We start from the raw sequence: 14,026 nt of genomic DNA on the forward strand, positions 1-14,026 counted from the left end.
TATATACAGGACTGTATTACAAAAAGCTCTTTTGTACAAACAAGTGCACTATGTAGGGTACAGAAAGAATGACATCAGCCCTACATAGTGCACATAAAGAAGGGAGAATGAAGCTTTTTGACACCCTTCCAGTTCTTAACATGTTTATTAAGCTCTGCAGATTCCTTACAAGTACAAAAATGTTTAGCGGGCTTTTAATATCTAACCGTAATGTTTGGTAGTTTATTTTACGTTTAACCTTGTACGTTTTATTTTTAGTGTTAATATAAATATAGATTTTTATGTAGATACTATCCAGCGCTCTCGTGTGTTGAATCTACTCCTGTGAAACCCTTCTAAGATAAACTTGTGTGAAGCGATGGGAGACGATTTAGGAGACGAGTGGTGGGTTCAAAGCCAAAATGCAGGTACTTTATTCATTTAGGCAAAATCTAACTAAACATCAGAGCGCTTTATATTATTAAAATCATGTGTTTTATATCAGATCTGTGTTATTACACTGACTGTGCTCTGGATCTGTGTAACATTTGCTAGTCAGTAAGCTGGGCGGTTTCTAATTCGTAACGCATGTTAGACCCGCTTATGTTAACTTTTAATGAAGTGAAATACGATTGTGTCCTAAACCAGACTAACTGCTGATAGTTTAGTTTAGTAAATCCAGTCTTGTATAGTTTACTGATTTTACCAAAACATTACCACGAGACTTTCACTGCAGCGCTGCACGTGTGTGGATTGTGCGAACGGCATCATGGGAATTTGAGTTTCCTAATGTAATGCATTTAAAAGCTTTTCAAAAAAAATTCTCTGAGTGGTGGCTTCTATAGCAAGAAGAGATGGGGGGTCCACTTTAATGCCCATGTTTTTAGAAATATTAAGAATTATTTTGTCTTTGCCAGGTGGCTCAGAGGTAAAGGAGGATACAGATCAAACACTTCCAGCAGCACCAGCATCAGAGCCCACAGAGAAACCAGTAAAGAAAAGAAAACTTCAAACACAAAAGCCAGAAAAAGCCAAGAAAAAGAAGACAGCACAGGTAACACAAACTGACTAAACACCAGTTATAAAACGGATAGTTCCGGTCCAAGCCGTTGTAAAATCCCCGATATACGCACACCAATGACCACCTCACATCATTCCATATTAATACGCCACTGAAAAGAAAAAGTACAAACTTGGTTGAACACTATTTTAAGTCATGTACTATACATGGAAATGTTGCCTAGCAACACTGTTAACGGACTACCTGATTTCGCGGAAGAATGCTTTTTGTAAGTGTTTTTGTAAATAAATTAGGGCTGTCACGCGATTAAAAATTTTAATCGAGATTAATCGTGATTAAAGAACAAAATTAATCTAGATTAATCTCGATTAAAATTTTTAATCGTGTGACAGCCCTAAATATATATGTATTCATCTCAATTAATCGCAAACTAATAATTAAGCAAAATTTGAACAGTTATGCACATTGTTATTGCAAGAACGTGTTTACCAATAAAACATTCATAAAATATGATAGAATTATTAAATCTAAATTCATTGTAGAAAGCACATTATCTGACAAAAGTGAGGATCTTTTCCTCTTCATGACCCTGACACTGAAAACAGGTGCACCAACCCAGAGCGGTAGAGAGAACAGAGTGGCGACACTCCCATAGGGAACCGTTGGAAAGGGGGCGGGACATATTTTCTGTGCAGCTTCCGGGTTGTGGAGCTCTGTATAGTTCCAAACATCCCATAGAGCCCCATTCATTTCCACTACTTATCAAGCATTTTTAGCTGTTTGTTGCTTTGTTTTAAAAAAAAATAATGAATTTGATGTCATTAATATACTTAATACTGTTATTGTTTAGCATTTGCTCAGCACTAAATGTTACATGTTTATCTTAATTAATAGGTATAACTGAATTTAGCTTAGTCAGCTAAGCTAAATTATTGACACTAGAGTCTTTTCACCTAAAATTGATTAATTAAAAGTTGATTAATCAAGAGTCCTGTTACAGAAATGATAATAAAACATCAGAGCCATAATAAATCATGCTACTTTTACTTTCATACTTAAGTACATTTGAAGGTAAATTTAGTTTAGTACTTTAGTGGAGGTAAAGAGTATTTTACTTTTATTACTACTTTTACTGGAGTAATATTTTACCTTGGATATCTCTACTTCAACTCAACTACATGGTTTGTGTACCTTGTCCACCACATACATTAGACAAAATGAACTAGTGCATATTAATTATGAATTAATTCATGTATTACATGTAGGAATAAATTATTACTTACTCATGAAATAAGACATGAATTAATGCTATTTCATGTACCTGCACTATAATGTTAAAGGTATTGGTACGGTAGTGTGTTTATGAATCTGTTCATTCAGTGCAGGTAAACCTTATGAATCCAGCACATGACTTAGTGTTTAACCAAAATGATTATTATTATGAATCCTCGGGAAAGTGAAGGGAGATTAGTTTATGTAAAAAACAAAACATAAAAAACTGTCTAATCTATGTACTGTATATTGTCTCTACTACTTAATGATATGGCATTATGTAATGTATGCTAATATAATGTACTGTGTGTTAACAAGAACGACCTATTAACAAGTCATTATAAACATCAATCTTCCACTTCATATACCAAATTGATATTAAAGCAGATGCAGTAAATGTAAACGCAATTGAAAATACCCAGAAATTTTACAAATGTTTATTATTTACTGTTTAATATTTCATTTACTGCTGCCTGTCCCATATGAGAACATGACAGCGCCGGGTTTGTTTGGAACTATTGGAGGGTTACATGAACCACGTGACCGCGTGGCGGCGAGATCAAGGAGTGTCGCAACTCTCTCTATCTACGGCTCTGCACCAACCATAATGTTTGATCTAATATAAGGCTTCAATAGAGCATCAAAACACAGATATGATTATTTCATAGATCTATTAAGAAAACCCTTTAATACTGTGTTTGTGCAGAAAGAATACTGGGAAATACTGTTCTACATTACCATTTAAACATCTATAAATACCTGAAACAGTCAAGTTAGCAAACATTATCTATAAGTAATTGACTAGCTATATAAAAAAAGTGTTAATTAAAACAGTCTATGTAAACGTTTAGTCCATATAAATATAAGATACGAATGTGTTTTTAGAAAACTACAAACATCACAAATATAAATCATGTTTATAACCATGTGATAGAATAACCTGAATAAACTGTAGAGATGAAACATCACACAGAGTTTCACTTCTTACCGGAGAGGGAGGGGGCGGAGCTACGCGGTTTTGATGGACAGCTCTAGCAGCCAATGGAGATACTCGTTACAAAGCTTGCGTGATTTCATTCATCTTTTCATCAACACGTAAAAAAAGTGAAAACCGCTAAAAGTAGTTTATCATCGGACAGTTCATGCGCTTTACATCCTAATTCATCTGAAATACAGATAATTACCACAGAGACACACATGTATATGCCAAATAAAAATAGTTAGATAAAATTTTTTAATCTTGATTAATTTTTTCAATCGCGATTAAAATTTTAATGCGTTAATCGCACACTGTGTGTGTGTGCGTTAATTAACGCGATTAACGACAGCCCTAAAATAAATACATTTATAAATTGAACATTGTTGTATTTTATTATATTTTATGTTGACCGCCGTTTTGTAAAAGCAGTAAGCCACTCGAGACCGTGCGTTACTGCTATGATTTTATCACGGGGAAAGACGTTTTAGGCACTCCGCTTCGCGTCGTCTCTCGTGGCTTATTGCTTCATTAAGCACCAGTTGGGCAGTTGGGGGTGTCAGGGAGGCCTTATATTACACACTCTGATTAAATGTATGGGAGGCATGGTGGTACAGCTACTGTTGGGTGCCATACAGCAACAATGCCCTGGCAACACAAGTTCCATTGACCTCCAGTCACTGTGTGTGACGTGTTTTACTTTTTCTTCTCATGTCATGTGGGTTTTTAGGTACAACATGCAAAAGGTTAACTGACTTCCTAAAAGTAATTTTGAAACAAAACAGTGGGCCAGTGGTAGCCTAGTGGGTAGAGTTTTGGGCTATGAACCGAAAGGTTGATTCAGCCACTGTTGGGCCCTCAACACTCTCTGCTCCAGGGGCGCCATACAATGGCTGAAACTGCACTCTGACCCCCGCTTCCAGAAGAATTCCAAAAAGATTTTTATTGTACTGTACATCTGTGTGTGTGTGTATATACTGTATATATACTGTATATATATATATATATATATATATATATATATACAGTGTATCACAAAAGTGAGTACACCCCTCACATTTCTGCAGATATTTAAGTATATCTTTTCATGGGACAACACTGACAAAATGACACTTTGACACAATGAAAAGTAGTCTGTGTGCAGCTTATATAACAGTGTAAATTTATTCTTCCCTCAAAATAAGTCAATATACAGCCATTAATGTCTAAACCACCGGCAACAAAAGTGAGTACACCCCTAAGAGACTACACCCCTAAATGTCCAAATTGAGCACTGCTTGTCATTTTCCCTCCAAAATGTCATGTGATTTGTTAGTGTTACTAGGTCTCAGGTGTGCATAGGGAGCAGGTGTGTTCAATTTAGTAGTACAGCTCTCACACTCTCTCATACTGGTCACTGAAAGTTCCAACATGGCACCTCATGGCAAAGAACTCTCTGAGGATCTTAAAAGACGAATTGTTGCGCTACATGAAGATGGCCAAGGCTACAAGAAGATTGCCAACACCCTGAAACTGAGCTGCAGGATAGTGGCCAAGATCATCCAGCGTTTTAAAAGAGCAGGGTCCTCAGAACAGACCTCGCGTTGGTTGTTTAAAGAAGCTGAGTGCACGTGCTCAGCGTCACATCCAACTGCTGTCTTTGAAAGATAGGCGCAGGAGTGCTGTCAGCATTGCTGCAGAGATTGAAAAGGTGGGGGGGTCAGCCTGTCAGTGCTCAGACCATACGCCGCACACTACATCAAATTGGTCTGCATGGCTGTCACCCCAGAAGCAAGCCTCTTCTGAAGTCTCTACACAAGAAAGCCCGCAAACAGTTTGCTGAAGACATGTCAACAAAGGACATGGATTACTGGAACCTCTGATGAGACCAAGATTAATTTGTTTGGTTCAGATGGTCTCAAGCATATGTGGCGGCAATCAGGTGAGGAGTACAAAGATAAGTGTGTCATGCCTACAGTCAAGCATGGTGGTGGGAATGCCATGGTCTGGGGCTGCATGAGTGCAGCAGGTGTTGGGGAGTTACATTTTATTGAGGGACACATGAACTCCAATATGTACTGTGAAATACTGAAGCAGAGCATGATCCCCTCCCTCCGGAAACTGGGTCGCAGGGCAGTGTTCCAGCATGATAATGACCCCAAACACACCTCTAAGACGACCACTGCTTTATTGAAGAGGCTGAGGGTAAAGGTGATGGACTGGCCAAGCATGTCTCCAGACCTAAACCCAATAGAACATCTTTGGGGCATCCTCAAGCGGAAGGTGGAGGAGCGCAAAGTCTCGAATATCCGCCAGCTCCGTGATGTCGTCATGGAGGAGTGGAAAAGCATTCCAGTGGCAACCTGTGAAGCTCTGGTAAACTCCATGCCCAGGAGAGTCAAGGCAGTTCTGGGAAATAATGGTGGCCACACAAAATATTGACACTTCAGGAACTTTCACTTAGGGGTGTACTCACTTTTGTGATACACTGTATATATATATATACAGTGTATCACAAAAGTGAGTACACCCCTCACATTTCTGCAGATATTTAAGTATATCTTTTCATGGGACAACACTGACAAAATGACACTTTGACACAATGAAAAGTAGTCTGTGTGCAGCTTATATAACAGTGTAAATTTATTCTTCCCTCAAAATAACTCAATATACAGCCATTAATGTCTAAACCACCGGCAACAAAAGTGAGTACACCCCTTAGTGAAAGTTCCTGAAGTGTCAATATTTTGTGTGGCCACCATTATTTCCCAGAACTGCCTTAACTCTCCTGGGCATGGAGTTTACCAGAGCTTCACAGGTTGCCACTGGAATGCTTTTCCACTCCTCCATGACGACATCACGGAGCTGGCGGATATTCGAGACTTTGTGCTCCTCCACCTTCCGCTTGAGGATGCCCCAAAGATGTTCTATTGGGTTTAGGTCTGGAGACATGCTTGGCCAGTCCATCACCTTTACCCTCAGCCTCTTCAATAAAGCAGTGGTCGTCTTAGAGGTGTGTTTGGGGTCATTATCATGCAGGAACACTGCCCTGCGACCTAGTTTCCGGAGGGAGGGGATCATGCTCTGCTTCAGTATTTCACAGTACATATTGGAGTTCATGTGTCCCTCAATGAAATGTAACTCCCCAACACCTGCTGCACCCATGCAGCCCCAGACCATGGCATTCCCACCACCATGCTTGACTGTAGGCATGACGCACTTATCTTTGTACTCCTCACCTGATTGCCGCCACACATGCTTGAGACCATCTGAACTAAACAAATTAATCTTGGTCTCATCAGACCATAGGACATGGTTCCAGTAATCCATGTCCTTTGTTGACATGTCTTCAGCAAACTGTTTGCGGGCTTTCTTGTGTAGAGACTTCAGAAGAGGCTTCCTTCTGGGGTGACAGCCCTGCAGACCAATTTGATGTAGTGTGCGGCGTATGGTCTGAGCACTGACAGGCTGACCCCCCACCTTTTCAATCTCTGCAGCAATGCTGACAGCACTCCTGCGCCTATCTTTCAAAGACAGCAGTTGGATGTGACGCTGAGCACGTGCACTCAGCTTCTTTGGACGACCAACGCGAGGTCTGTTCTGAGTGGACCCTGCTCTTTTAAAACGCTGGATGATCTTGGCCACTGTGCTGCAGCTCAGTTTCAGGGTGTTGGCAATCTTCTTGTAGCCTTTGCCATCTTCATGTAGCGCAACAATTCGTCTTTTAAGATCCTTAGAGAGTTCTTTGCCATGAGGTGCCATGTTGGAACTTTCAGTGACCAGTATGAGAGAGTGTGAGAGCTGTACTACTAAATTAAACACACCTGCTCCCTATGCACACCTGAGACCTGGTAACACTAACAAATCACATGACATTTTGGAGGGAAAATGACAAGCAGTGCTCAATTTGGACATTTAGGGGTGTAGTCTCTTAGGGGTGTACTCACTTTTGTTGCCGGTGGTTTAGACATTAATGGCTGTATATTGAGTTCTTTTGAGGGAAGAATAAATTGACACTGTTATATAAGCTGCACACAGACTACTTTTCATTGTGTCAAAGTGTCATTTTGTCAGTGTTGTCCCATGAAAAGATATACTTAAATATCTGCAGAAATGTGAGGGGTGTACTCACTTTTGTGATACACTGTATATATTAGGGCTGTCAAACGATAACATTTTTTAATCGCGATTAATCTCAGAATTTCATATAGTTAATCGCGATTAATCACATTAAAAAAAATCTGTGTAAATGTTATAGAAAACAAGGATTTTTAAGTGAAATGTTACAATTAAAATGGTGAACACATTTTATGCTAAATGTACTTATGTTAAAAACTGCTGGGACAAGAGAAAACTGTAAGGGAGTTTTATTCACTCACATACTAGGCAGTAATACTATCCAATGGTTTGATGGACGTTTCTACACGAAGTGAGTGTGTTTTGACCCTTTGGGGCTTCCATAGTTCATGGACAACGTGCTTGACTCAGCTGTCCGGTATTCTTTGCCGTAACAGAATAAGTTAATAAAGTGTTCTGCTCCCGACAACTTGTGAATATACCGTGTATTTATTTCTTTATTATGCAAGTGCAGATGCTACGACGCTCTTTTACATTATGTTAACAAACCGCAAATGAAAAACGGTGACATGTCCGACATTAAAACGTTTGTTTTACCAGTCAAGTCTCAACATGAACTAGAATTTGCGTTAATGGCACTATTTATCTTAATCGCGTTAAATTGAGATTGCGTTAATGCGTTATTATCGCGTTAACTTCGACAGCCCTAATATATATATATATACACATATGACATATAAAGGCGTTTTTTCATTCATTCATTCAAACTACTTTTTAATGTGTACATGGTTTAAAACTTCAACCAGAATTTTCCTTTATTTTAATGTCTGTCTGTATGTTCTGTTATAAAAATTATTTCATTTCCTAACTTAAATACTGTAAAATTTCCTGCATTTGCTTTGACATTTATGAAATGCTTTTATCCAACACAAATTTAACTTGTGACTAAATACAATGCAAACCATTTCAGGCATAAACAGAGCCGATGGTGTGGGTTGAACTTGTGACCCTCTAATCACTCGCCCAGTACTTTAACCACTAAGCTGCGCTCTGTATATGACTCAGTTCTGTATATGAGTAATATTTCATGATGGTTTTAGACTACTTTCCTTTTGTACTATTTCCAGAAAGAATGCTTCATCACAAAAGAGAAAACCAAACCGGAGGAAGATGGAGATGCCAAAAAGCCCAAGAAAAGACGGAAGGTAAGAAAATATGTTCCACTTTGTGTTGTGCTCATCCTACTCTACATACTATTAAGCAGACTACAGAGTGGGCAAGGGGTTGTCTGGTGTAGATTTAAACCTCACCGCTGATGGTCTGTCAGGAGTTTGGTATGTTATCCTCCTCCACTGTAATTTCCTTCTAATTACTACAGTTTTCTCTCACATCCCAAAACATTCCTATAGGTAAATAAATGAGTAACGAATGACTCGTTTATCTTTGTCGTGCCTAATAAGTAATCATGCGTATATCCCTGTCTGTAGAAGAAGACCATCACAGATGTGTTGGCGAGCTCTGAACAAGCACCTGGCTCTCCAGATGACCTAAGGAACCTGCTGCAGAGCCATTTCAATGCCACACGATCTGTTATCGAACTAGAGGAGCTCAATCTGCCAGGTCAGTCAGTAAAGGAAACGTTTAAAAATTTTCACTGGACAGAGTGTTACGTAATGATACACTGAGTTGTCTGGTGGTCTGTGGTGATGTTGATGGCATGAATAGTTTACTAATCACGTACTTATTATGCAACCACCTAATCAACTGACACAAACAATACCTATATTTTATTGGCAATTAATAGGCATCCACACAAACACAGTTGGTCACGTTAAAGACTGTCTTTAAATTCACACAAATATTGGGTACAGTAAGAGTCATTTGGCAATGGATCCCAAACATTTGTAAACCCATGATGCTGTGCCACACTGTCCAAAGCAAAAATATGGTGTGATCTATTCCAGAGTCCTGTTTCCTGATGAACAATGACCTCACACACAGCCTGTCGTCCTACCTCAAAGAAGGTGTGTAGTTCTCACTGTTTATCAACATGAAACGTTTTAAAAATAATAAGAAAAATAACTTTTCAAATGATTACTGTCCAGTTTGTCCTAAATGGGCTAAAGTACAGAAGCAGCACACACAGAAAAGCTCGGTCTTACTGCTCATCGTCTGTGGCTCCGCCCTGAGAACCATCCAGCTCATCAAGTGAGTAGCAGTTTTTACTCTCCCGCAAATTGTAAAATAATCAGTGGATGTATTAACACGCATAATCTGAGAGCTACAAAAAATCTGATTTTGGAAATGATCCTATTACCATGGTTATGCACACTTTGGTTATCTTTGAGTAGACCAGAGCTTTTCCCACTTGCTGCCCACACTTCCAACTTAACAGCAACAGTTTGGGGAAGGCCCTTTCCTGTTCCTGTACACAAAGCAAGGTCTATAAAGAAACTTCAGTGGCCTGCACAGAGCCCTGACCTTAGCCCCATTGAACAGCTTTAGAATGAACTGGAATATCGACTGAGGCTTTCTAGACCAATATCAGTGCCCACAGTACAAATGCTCTTTTGACTGAATGGGCACAAATTCCCACAAGCTTGGGAACTTCAAAGTCTGGTAAGAAGCCTTCTCAGAATAGTTGCTGTTATTCTAGCTGAAAAGATCACATAGAGGTCACTCTATTTCAATACCATTTATTTTTTGTTTTTTTAATGGGATGTCCAACAAGCTTTGGTCAGTTGTCCAAATACTTTTGGTCAGATAGTGTATTTAACAAAAGGGATGGTGATGTTTAGCAGCTTCCCAGTGCTAAATGCACAAATGTGAGAAATGCCACTGACAGTATGGCTCATTATTAAGCCTCTCAGCTCCAGAGTTCTGTTGAAACCTTTTTTCTGAAGCACTGTCAGTTGATTTTTGTCTCCAGCTCCATCTTGATAGTGTTTCTTTAAACACATTTAATCCAGCTAAATGAAACATCTGGTGCTGGAAAGTAGCTGCACAAATGAATTTTTCAACTACAAGAGCTCTGCAGTCAGCTTCTCTGCACTAGTTGTGAGGGAGCGCATGACAATACTCATGGAATATTGTACAACTATAGGCTAATCTGTTTTGTCATTGTAGTTTTAAGTGATGTTATGTAATAGATTGACAGACGACATTAATAATCTGAACTTTCTGGACCTCTTCATTTGGCATAAGGGGTAACTGCATCTACAGTACCATTACGAGTAAGCCACTAATGTTTTTACACTGGATGCATTTCCTTATGCAACCCTCCTATTTTTATCCAGGCATCTCCCAAAAGCTAGACTTTTTTTCGTGCACCCTGCCTCTGACATTAGCCAATCATGTCTGTGCAGGCGCCCAACTGGCCGATAGCACCACTGAGACTCGATCCCCAGATCTCAGCGTTAGTGGGCTGGTGTACTTTACCGATGCGCCACCCAAGCGCCCAATGTTGATTATAAATATAGTATTTTATTACCTGACTAGCTGCTATATATAACTGCTGCACACCACATGGCTTACAGTTCACAAAATTAGCTTGTTGGAGATCTTATTTTAAAATCATGGGCATTTGCCCTCAAATATAGGAACTATTTATGTCAGTTTCAGTCATTTCAGAATCATGCCCCCACTCCATTTTAGGTAGTTTTAACAAACAAGTTTTTTAGACTGGCTGTGAAAATCTGTGCCCGTTCAGTTTAACAAACGTTTATCCCCTCCAGTGCTCATTCTGTGTGACCAGTCAACGGTCAGCACTGTTTCTTGCTGCACTTGTACAGCCTGCTTTGGTAGGCTTGGTACCTGATCAAGTAAGGTAATCAGGGCGCTTGAGTGGCGCAGTGGTCTAAGATCCTAGTTGAAATACCGACCAGCTGGGTGCCTACAGGGATGTGATTGGCGTCACTCATATGGTGATTAATGGAGTGCAGTGTGTGACTCTCTGTACGCAGTACTGCTCTCTGTGTGAACCTAAGAGGGTATGTGTGTTAGGTATGGCCCTACTCAGCCAGTGTAAGAGTCTGCAGACAACTGGGTAACTGGATACAACTAGACTGATGGAAAATGCTGAAAAACTGTCTTCCCGTCCACTGTGGAATGGGGCGTATTTTATATGACTTAATCAGAATAATCAAATGAACTGAAGTTATTTGATCCTGATTGGACAGGATTGGTGCAGGAGTAATGATTTCTTCTTTTTTTGTTTATAGACAGCTGACTACATTTAAAGGCGAGGCAAAAGTTCTAAAGCTCTTCGCAAAACACATCAAAATTGAGGATCAGATAAAGCTGCTGAGTAAAAGTGTGTCTCACGTTGGCGTGGGCACTCCTGGCAGAGTGAGCTCCCTGATACAGAAAGGTCAGCATACAGTCTTTTAAATCGGTGACATTTTCCTAAGAGTGCTTGCTGTTTAATTGAGTCCTTGCGTGAGTGTACGGGCTGAGCACATGATTATGTAACCCACTGTTTCACCTTGTGCTTTCCTGCTGTAGATGGACTGAGCCTGCAGGGTCTGCGATATCTAATACTGGACTGGAACTACAGAGATCAGAAACAGAGAAGGATGATGGATATACCAGAGGTAACGTTAACACCTGCACATACTTTATAGTGGTTTTATAGCAGCATTTGTTGAAACACACCTGTGCTCAGTCTCAAAATGCTAGGACTGTAAAAATACATTCAGAAGCTGACAAGATTGCAGAGACACATTTGTGATCAGCTCAGATTGAAAATTGTTGAATCTAAACATCACTTGAATAGAAGCTGTATGGCAATGTGAAGCAGGCTGAAGCAGGGTTTTTTTCAAGCGACCCACATTGTCCATGATTTTTTACATGACCCAGGCAACAAACAATTCATCTTACAATCTGGTCTCACTGTGATTTACAAGATATAACATACAGCCACAAGGGGTCGTTTGCACACAAGTTTATTTAATTATTATTATTTTTCTCTGCAACCCAATTTTTCGGCTCGCAACCCTTAGGGTTTAAAAAAAAAAAAACCTTGGCTAAAGGGTCTTAAATTGCAGCAAATCATGCCATGTTGTAACAGTGCTAAGGCTCTGGAACTTCAGCGAACCACAGTGAAAGTAATTATCTACAAATGGAAAGAGCTTGGAACGGTAGTGAACTTTCCCAGAAGTGGCCGGCCTACTCAAATTTCACCAAGAACACTTTCTTGCCGATGAAGAGAAACTTCGGTCCTGTTACACCGCATTCAACCATAAGAACTTCATACCAATGGTCAACTGTTCATGAAATCAGTTACCTTACGCAGTCAAATCGGGTCTATACCAGCACTATTTGTGCAGTTTCTGGATTTCAGGTCTGTCAGTTTTCGCAGTGCTTGTGCGGCTCTAACGCACAGACTATTTGGATAATGTGCTGACACAATGTGCCTTCTTTCCAAAAAAAATGTAAACATCCACAGAACATGATCATGAATATGCATTATTCAGCAATGGACTGGCACTCTTCCCAGGGTGCATTTCTGCCTTGCATCCACCACAGCCCTCACCAGGATGAAAGACTTAGAGAAAATGAACCCATTAATACACATTGTGAAACTGTATTGAAATGCAGGCAATTCCAAAGGATTCACAGCCTTTCTTGCAGCTGCAGTGCACTTGAGTAGTTATTACATTCAAACACACCACAGCACAGATTCTTTGTCAGCTGTGTAAGCAAAGTGCTGCTGAGGTTGTATGAGGTGAAACCTGCATCTGTATATATTAGTGTTAGAGATGGCAGGAGCTGCCATATTAAACCTGGGAATAGCGACTAGTGCACTCTGCTTCAACTTACAGCTCTGTTATTGTGTGTGTGTGTGTGTGTGTGTGTGTGTGTGTGTGTGTGTGTGTGTGTGTGTGTGTGTGTGTGTGTGTGTGTGTGTGTGTGTGTTGTTGCAGGTGAAGTCAGAGGTTCTGAAGCTGATGGATAGTGGCATTATTAAGAAGTGCCAGGAAGATGTTAAAATAGGACTGTTCTAATTTTGTACTGTCGTCAGTCGTTCTGTGCAAACACCGCCGCACTGCATCTGTTCTTTATTCTCACACACACACACACTATCTGGCCAAAAGTCTGTGTACACCCCAATTATATGCTTTTAATTTAGGGAAGGTCTTTTCTCGTTCCAGCTGAACTGTACCTCTTACACAGAGGTCTGTAAAGATATGGTTGTACAAGTGTATTGTGGTGAATTTTTAATGGTGTGAACCTTTGACTTTGGGGTGAACTGGAACATCAATTGCCAGGCATTCTCATTAAACATCAGTGCCTGACTGACTGGGCTCAAATTCTTCAACACACTCTGAAATCTGGTGGAAAGCTTTCTGAGTGGAGGTTTTGTAGCCACGCCTGGGGAAGGCAACTCCATATGAATGTTTTTAGAATGGGAAGTCCAACAAGTTCCTCGTTGTGTGTCCACATACTTTTGACCATATTGTATGTTTTAGTTTCTTGTAAATAGCCAGCTGTGTGTGTATGGTTAAAGTAAATGAATATACAGCAGTTCAGATCTACAAATAAACTGTTCTGACCCATCAGAGGTGGCTAAATGTAAACAGATTAACAACCTGAGAAGTTGCAATTTATTTGCTGTTAAAATATCAAACCTGTTAACAGATCAGTATCTGCTATCAATCTGAGGAACACTGGGAACAGACAACAATTGTAATGGTACACCATACATTAACATTATAAATAAT

General features: G+C 39.8%; 1 protein-coding gene across 1 annotated transcript; it reads left to right on the top strand.

The window, feature by feature from the left end:
• The first annotated feature begins 350 nt into the window (after window positions 1-350).
• Window positions 351-14,026, top strand: cmss1 (cms1 ribosomal small subunit homolog). The gene is made up of 9 exons (XM_063005818.1): window positions 351-407; window positions 897-1,033; window positions 8,432-8,509; window positions 8,792-8,924; window positions 9,269-9,328; window positions 9,410-9,512; window positions 11,525-11,673; window positions 11,808-11,896; window positions 13,229-14,026. Exons 1-9 carry the CDS (start codon window positions 359-361, stop codon window positions 13,307-13,309), a joined length of 879 nt encoding a protein of 292 aa, XP_062861888.1. The 5' UTR covers window positions 351-358; the 3' UTR covers window positions 13,310-14,026.

This window comes from Trichomycterus rosablanca, chromosome 12 (assembly GCF_030014385.1).
Source record: "Trichomycterus rosablanca isolate fTriRos1 chromosome 12, fTriRos1.hap1, whole genome shotgun sequence".
In the NCBI taxonomy this organism is placed as follows: domain Eukaryota; kingdom Metazoa; phylum Chordata; class Actinopteri; order Siluriformes; family Trichomycteridae; genus Trichomycterus; species Trichomycterus rosablanca.

Bases quoted from the DNA above. Each gene is read 5' to 3' on its own strand.
- cmss1 (XM_063005818.1), top strand. From the start codon at position 359: ATGGGAGACGATTTAGGAGACGAGTGGTGGGTTCAAAGCCAAAATGCA. The intron at 408-896 runs GTACTTTATTCA...TGTCTTTGCCAG, and splicing joins GGTTCAAAGCCAAAATGCAG to GTGGCTCAGAGGTAAAGGAG. The intron at 9,513-11,524 runs GTGAGTAGCAGT...TTTTGTTTATAG, and splicing joins AGAACCATCCAGCTCATCAA to ACAGCTGACTACATTTAAAG.